An 8,601-nucleotide genomic window follows, 5' to 3' on the forward strand; every position below is an offset into this window, starting at 1 on the left:
TTTTAATGCGATAAAAACACTAAATAATAATTTTGACTATGTATTGGTATGTAATTTACGGTGGTGTAAGGTGCTGGAAAAAGCTTTTAAATGAACATTGAAAGTGCTTGAAAAGTGCTTGAATTTGACCTGGGAAAAGGTGTACGAACCCTGTTTGTCCCTCAGGATGACCCGTACTGGACAGCGCAGTACTTGTCGGAGAAGGACCGCAACCGCACGGCCAATCAGACGGTGTGTAGCCTCGCGGAGCTGCTGCGTCTGGCCGCTAGAACCAACCGCTCCGTGATCTTCAGCCTGCGCCGGCCTCCTTCCCAGCATCCCCGGCACCAGCTCTGGGTCAGCGATGCACTGAAGGTGATTCAGAGATCCAGCATCCCACCAGAACAGGTGAGGGCACAACACACACGTAGGCATTTAGCAGTGTTAGAAGCAGTGTTGGGTAAGTTACTCAAAAAAAGTAATCCACTACAAATTACTATTTTAAAATTTTAATTTGATTACAATACTGATTATTGCATGTAAAAAGTAATCAGATTACTAATTACTTTCAAGTTACTTTGAAAACTTATTAAAACTACAAGAATACACTACAAAGTGAAACTCAGTTCATTCCATAATTTAATATTGCAGACATCCCAAGTCTCCCGGAAATTACTTTCTATACAAATTATTACTTTGTTACTTTGTAACGCTTTATACCCAACTCTGGTTATAAGTGATGGAATAATATGAATATTATAAAATAAATGGGTGACATGTTCTGAATGAGGCAAATAATTTCAAATAAATTCAAAATTTATCCAACATTATTTAAGATTTTGTATTTAAATTGTACGTATTTATTTATTTATTTATTTATTTACAGTTTATTGAAATGTTATCTTAATATTTTGTCTAAATCATAATAAGCTTCTAAAATTAGAAAAAACCTTTATCATTTTTATGCGAGACAAATTCTGAATTTATTAGAAATTGTCTATCATAATTTAAGATTCAAAAATATATGTTAAACAATATTTGTGTATGTATTTATAATGTTATCCTCATATTTAGTCTAAATCTTAATTAAATATAAGAACAATATTTTAATAAGCTTCTAAAATTAGAAAAGAACTTTTGTAAATATTTTTAATATCAAAATCAATTTATTTATTATTTTTATACAGTTTGTTGAAATGTTATCTTAATAGTCTAAATCATATATTTTTCTAAATATTTTCTTAATAAGCTTCTAACTTTAAAATTCTGTTATCATTTTATGAACCAAAATAATTTCTAATAAATTCATAATAAATTTATGTAAGAAAAAATTATCTGTTTAAAAATATTTTTTATATAATTTTAGATTAATGTATGTAGCAAACAATTTCTAATAAATTCAGAATTCATCTAAAATACTTTTAAAAATGTAAATAAATTTGAATAAACTTTTTTGAATTTGAAATCGAATTTGTTGAAATCTTGTCTAATATGTCTTATTAGTCGGTCTACAATTTATTTTAAATATTGAGAAAAATATCCTTAATAAGCTTCTAACATTAGAAAGGACTTTTATTAGATACTACTTCATCAGCAGAATCATTTTTAATAAATTATGAATTATTAAAAATGAATTATTTTTCATTTTTTTAACATAGTTTGTTGAAATTTTGCTTGAATATTCAGTGTAAAGGCCCTTGCACACCGCGTCCGAAATTTCCGCACGTTAAAAAATAAATACGACCTCACGTTATGTCAATCACGCTTGCACACTGTCTCCGAAACTTTCGTCCGTCATAAAAAAAATCGGATCAGGTTCGATTTTCTGCGTTTTTCGCATCGGTAGCAAGCAGTTTAAATGGTGTTTTGACAAATCAGAGCCACCGATTCACGAATACGAAAAAAATCATACGAAAATTTGTGACTCAAGGCCATTGCACACTGAGTCCGAAATTTTCGTATGCGTTTTTCCGTATTCGTGAATCGGTGGCTCTGATTTGTCAAAACACCATTTAAACTGCTTGCTACGGATGCGAAAAACGCAGAAAATCGAACCTGATCCGATTTTTTTTAAGACGGACGAAAGTTTCGGACACAGTGTGCAAGCGTGATTGACACAACGTGAGGTCGTATTTTTTTTTTTTTTTTACGTGCGAAAATTTTGGATGCGAATTTCGGACTCAGTGTGCAATGGCCTTAAGTCCTAAATATTCCGCAAAAATGTTTTTAACAAGCTTCTAAGATTATAAAAGAGCTTAATAAGCTGCTGTGTGTGTTTAGGTGATGTGGACGCCTGACTGGTACAGGAAGAAGGTGCGTGCAGCAGTTCCTCTCCTTCAGCAAACGTCAGATGAGAAACTGCCTGTGTCTGAACTGAAAGAAAGAGGGATCAGTACTCTCACCCTCCACTACAGCCAGGCCACAGCTGCGGAGATCAGGTACACACACATCGCACTTTCACAATCCGGATTCAATATCACACTGAAAGGGAAATATTAAATCAGATGTTCTCAATGCCTGTTACTCTCGAAAGTTTACTATTGCTGTTACGGTAAAATCGTAGGATATTAAATTGCTATTACATTATTATGGGATACAGTTTTTGGAAATATATTCATTTAACATCTACAATTATTTAATATTATATCCATATTTTTACATGGATTTACATTTATTTAGATAATTGACACATTAGATAATGTTTTTTGCATTGTTTTGTAGTTTTATATTTATATCATATATATTTGAATGGTTTGAATATGAGATTTTATTTTTGGTGCATTATTTATTGCTCGATATAATACATTTTATCATCAATTTTATAATTCCATTCATCTGAAAATAGAGCATGTGGTTTTGTTCTGTATTACTTTTACCAAGCTCACTTTCTCTCTCTCTCTGTGTGTGTGTGTGTGTGTGTGTGTGTGTGTGTGTGTGTGTGTGTGTGTGTGTGTGTGTGTGCGTGTGCGTGTGCGTGTGCGTGTGCGTGTGCGTGTGCGTGTGCGTGTGCGTGTGCGTGTGCGTGTGCGTGTGCGTGTGCGCGTGCGCGTGTGTGTGTGTGTTGGGAGCAGGCATTTTTCTGGCGGTAATGTGAGTGTAAACGTGTATACGGTGAACGAGCCGTGGCTCTATTCGCTCTTGTGGTGCAGCGGCGCTCAATCTGTCTCCTCTGATGCCCCACACATCCTGAAGAAAGTGCCTAATCCTATCTGGATCATGGTACAGATCTCTCTCTCTCTCTCTCTCTCCCTCCCTCTCTCTCTCTCTCTCACACACTCTCTCCCTCCCTCTCTCTCTCTCTTTCTCTCTCTCACATGAAAAGCACATACTCTTCTGGCCACTGTCAAGCAGTTTTCCTCAGATGTGGAACGCCTGTCATTCTTAAAGTCCTACACATCGACCGCATATTCATTATATGACTAATTTGATTATGCCGTAAGCTTCCAGGGCCTCGTTTAACACATTTAACAGATAATGTTCAAAAAGTCTCTAGATTGAGTCTTGGCATACTTATAATGCATAATAAAATAATGCAACTTCCTTGCATACATTTGCATCAGAAAAATATCTGGCCAACATCATGCATACTTATAGAAAATCTCCTTGAAAATAGTACACTATCTAAGAATCTTTTGCATACTGTTTTTAGACTGAATATTTAGACACCATTAGACATTTAAAAGTTCAATAAATTCTATATAAAATGATATATATATATATAGTTTTTTTTCTTTTATTCTAACCTACTCTTTTATTCTGTTCCATTTTGCCTGTAATGTTTTTCTCCTCATAAGCTCTTTTATGTATTTCTATTGATATCTAATGGCAGATTACTGCTATAACATGTTTTGTAGAGTGCAGATGAATATGGCCTGATATGGATCACTTCAGATTTAATCTCTGTGGCGATAGTCATTGGCATTTTCATATTTCAGAAGTAAGTGCATCTCTTTTATCATGTGCTTTGAGGTGTTTCTATATACTTTTTAATACTGGAATCATTATGCTTTTGCTGTGTCGGTAAAGGCTTTAATGATCTCTGCACTCACACACATTTGCACGAACGCCTGCCTGATTTTCAGAGCAGTCCTCGGCATTAATGCTAGGTGGTTGTAGTTAGCATGCTTGCTGTAAATCTGCTGGCCGGCCGTGCGCTTTTCAACTGATGGCTCTGCTCTTTTCTCTTTAATCTACTTTCCTTCTGTTTTCTCGCTGTCCTCTGCTCTTTGCATGCGCCTGTCCGCCGCTGTACGCTGACATTGCTCAGCTATCACCTGATCAGGTAATGAGGATGAGTATTTTAGGGACAGATTATTTTTAACATACTGGTGTTTTTTTTAAATAATTTTTCTCATGTGCGTCTACCTAATTTCTTAGCTCTGTTCTTCTCCCCCTTTATCCTTAAACGTTTTCTACCTTTCTTTATCTCATCAGATATCTCAAGATGTGATACTCAGAACTTTTTGGCACTTTCAGACCCTCAGAAGTGTGTTTTTGTGACGGTGTGTTGTCATCTTTTTCCCTCAGGTGGAAAATGAGTGGCATGCGCAGCTACAACCCTGAGCAGATCATGCTAAGCGCTGTCGTGCGTCGGCCGAGCCGTGACGTCAACCTCATGAAGGAGAAACTGATCTTCTCAGGTGAGACTCGTGAGCACAGCTGTGTGGAGAATATAAACCTTGGCTAGTACAGATGAACACTGTGACCTCTGCGTTTGCTGTTACACATCGCCTCCTGGTGGCAGTCATAATGCACCACCAATATCTGTATTCATATCTGCATATGGTAACACTTCACAATTAGTTAAACATTAGTTAATGCAATACACATCAACTAATAGTAAACAGTGTATAAAATCTTACGCTTACGAAATATACGTATAAATATTAGAAATGTGTGTGTATATATACATATGAAAAATTTAAGGCTTGGCATGTGCAGAAATAAAAAACAACAAAATGTGTGTGTGTGTATATATATATATATATATATTATTTTATATATGTGTGTGTGTGTATATATATAGTTATTAATAAATATAATTGAAATATACATAAACAAAAGTTTATGAAGTAAAAAACTATATATATATAGTTTATAATAGATTAATTATATTTAAAATGAAAGATTATTTATATATATATATATATATATATATATATATAATGTGTGTGTATATAAATATTTACATATATACATAATCTTTTGTAATATATTATTTTTTTGTTATTTATATTTATTGTTTATGTATATACTTTACAAGTATATATACATAAACAATAAATATAAACAATCTATATATATACACTCTATATATACATAACAAAATAGGTAATATATTGTAATATATATATATCATTTAATTAATAACTAATATATATATATAATGTTTATATAGATTAATTTGATATATATTTATAATCTTTCATTTTAAATATAATTAATCTATTATAAACTATATATATATATATATATATATATATAGTTTTTTACTTCATAAACTTTTGTTATGTATATTTAAACTATATTTGTATATAATATAAATTATAACTATATAAGTTTATATACAATTATTAATACATATAAATAATCTATATATACATAACAAATAACTAAATAATATTATTTTAATTTATAACATATATATATATATATAATTTACTGTTAGTTTATTATACTATAGTCTACTGGAGTTATTACAGCACCATGTAACATTTATATGATCATGTACCAAAACATTAAATGATTGAAACCAACCAACATTTTCAGAAATAATGTTAAGATGCACAGCGAGTTTTCTGTGATTTGGAAAAACGGTCACATCACTCAGTCTCTCCTGAGTCTGATTACCAGGACCGTCGTCACTCAGAGTGTCGGGGAAGATGCGGCACATCTGGACTCTGTGAATGTTTATTCATTTAAATATAGACCCCATATCATCCCCTAGTGGATAAATCTGCCCTGTGAGTCTGACTCCTGAGTTCTGTGCTCGTTTCATCCTTCAGAGATCAACAACAGCGTCGGTAGCACTGATGAGCTCTCCGTCTACACCGGGAACGGACTGGACACGTACACACACGAGGACATCATGATGCCCGCACGTCATGCAGCGAAACTGTAGTGAAGACTTCAAAGTTCAATCCATTTTCTGGAATGAACATCTCAAGCTCAAAATCGGTCATTACTTTAGGCCGAGTTGACCGAGAACGCTCTGATGGATGTTTATTTTGAACGGTTTTCGTTGGTTCACAGACTTTCTTAGGAATGTATTCCACTGATTCAGTGTTCTGCTTGGATGCCTTATGTAATGATGTATTTTTTCTGTATAAAACCTTATTTCAAACGAAGCTGAGTTATTGTGCACTGTAAATTTTAGTGTTCTAACTGTTGAAAGCAGGTAATAAAAGTGTCCTATTATTAATGTTCTTGAAGCACAGACTGAAGAATAATGAAGAAGAATGCTATGAACCCCAAACTAGCCTGATTGTAAAGCTTGATTGTAGCCTGATATGATTATTTATTTTTTATTTATTTTGTTTTTGTAAAATATAATTTGCCTCCTGATGATTCATATCTCATTGCAATAGATTCAGATTTCTTCTACGTTGCTGTATTGATGTCTTTTGAAGTGAATTATTATGTTTGAAGAAATGAATCAGTATATCAGGTGAAATTCAGGTACATTGGGCCAATCATCCTGTGCTGCTGTAAACAAAGAGAGAAAAAAGGCTGAGTACTTTTTAGTAGTTGATGGGAGAATCAATTGAACCAATTGCTTCGAAAAAGGATTCACTGTTTTGAAGTGTTTGAAACGACTCCTGCTGGTCTGAACAGTGTAACTGCAACAAAAACGTTTTACAAACCCATTGCAAATGTTTTATTGAAAGTAAAATCTGTCAAACGTAATTAACTAATCGTCAAACAAGATTAAATATCAAGTGTCGGTATAAAAGCTTAATGAAGCAGTGTTTCAAAATCGCCCATCACTACCTTTTAGGGTACGTTTACACGAGAACGATATACGCTTAAAACGGATACGTTTTTCCTTTGAGTTTTCTGCGTACAGACAACACCATTTTCAAAGCGATCCCCAACACGGATCCGCGAAAATGACTAAAAGCGCTGTAGTATTCTGCTGCCAGGCCATTAGATGGCGATGAAACACTATATATATATATATATATGCATGTGCATGACGTCATCATCTTCACAGATTCATGTTTTTGCTGTTTATGATTTACACTGAGACCGTTTTCAAAAACTTGCACTTTGAAACTCGTTTTCAAAGGTTTGCGTTTTCAGGCTCCCAAAACGGCATTGTCGTGTAAATGAACGGCCAAAACGCATAAAAAGTTTTAGGTTTTAGTTGAAAACGGTGTCGAGTAAACCGAGTCTCACAGAATACTACTTTAGCGTTAAAATGTCTACTTTTCGATTTAACGGGCTGTTTACGCAACACCCTTTTCAACAAAAAACGGAATTCTTTTTACGTTTTTTGGCCGTTCATTTACACAATCGAACAGCGTCTTCTTGGATGCCTGAAAACGCTAACTTTTGAAAACGGGATGATTGAGGGTAGGTTTAATACGACAACGATTTGCTTAAAACGGAGACGTTTTTTCCTTTGAGTTACTGCGTACAGACGACACCATTGTCAAACCGACTCCCATTCACACGGATCTACGAAAAAACACTAAAAACCTTGTATTCTGCTGCCAGGCCATTAAATAGCGATGAAATACTTTAGATTGAACGCATAATACGCATGTGCATGACGTCATCGTCTTCGTCTTCATAGATATCATATAGAGACTAGATGCCCTATTGGCCGCTGTGGCGCAAGAAACGCGGCCGCCATATTAAGCAGGTCATACTCCTATTTGCGTTGCATAGCAGCAGTAGATTTCAGAGCACTGTGCAGTATATTCCTGCTCAAATCGGCGGACCATCACTCGGGAATTACTTTACACAAGTAAGATTTAACATTTAACATTACCGTACTAATAGTTGTATTTTGTGAACAAAATATTCAATGTGTCCTGTATCGTAGCTACGTGTATGACCTTTGCAGCAAAAAAACCCGCGTGAAAATCAGTTCGGTATTCAGTGAGATATGATTAATTAAATGCGCTGGCAGCTCATTGCACCAGCCAAACAGATTACACTGAGCGGAGCGGGTGACCGGTTTAAGATGGCGGCCCCACGGCTCGTCCGCGACAATAGGCAGTAGCGGTCGATAGGGCGTCTATCTATATGATGTCTATGTTCGTCTTCATAGATTCACGTTTTTGTTGTTCACACGGAGACCGTTTCCAGGCACCCAGAACGCTGTTGTGTGTAAATGAACGGCAAAAATGCATACAAAGTTTTACGTTTTTAGTTGAAAACGTTGTCGTGTAAACGGACCCTAAAACCTCACAGGTTTTTATTGTATATTAATGTGCAACTCATTGACCATATTCGACCATATTTCATTCATGCGGTCAGTAAGATTTATTTTTAAAAATAAATTAATACTTTTATTCAGCAAAGATACATTAAATTGACATTAAAGACTTTTATAATGTTACTAAATGTTTCAATTTCAAATAAATACTGTTCTTTTGAACTTTCTATTAGTAA

At 34.5% G+C, this 8,601-nt stretch overlaps 1 protein-coding gene across 1 annotated transcript; it reads left to right on the forward strand.

The window, feature by feature from the left end:
- Window positions 1–165: 165 nt before the first annotated feature.
- On the forward strand, window positions 166–6,583 carry LOC143752166 (glycerophosphodiester phosphodiesterase domain-containing protein 5-like; the record flags this gene model as incomplete). Its single annotated transcript, XM_077245219.1, has 7 exons — window positions 166–387; window positions 2,260–2,417; window positions 3,051–3,198; window positions 3,834–3,916; window positions 4,247–4,261; window positions 4,507–4,619; window positions 5,985–6,583. Coding segments are annotated over 7 exons (855 nt in total), but the record flags the coding sequence as incomplete, so codon positions are not given.
- Window positions 6,584–8,601: the final 2,018 nt, after the last annotated feature.

This window comes from Siphateles boraxobius, unplaced genomic scaffold (assembly GCF_051911475.1).
Source record: "Siphateles boraxobius isolate OS27281-9 unplaced genomic scaffold, OSU_SipBor_1 101, whole genome shotgun sequence".
Classification (NCBI taxonomy): domain Eukaryota; kingdom Metazoa; phylum Chordata; class Actinopteri; order Cypriniformes; family Leuciscidae; genus Siphateles; species Siphateles boraxobius.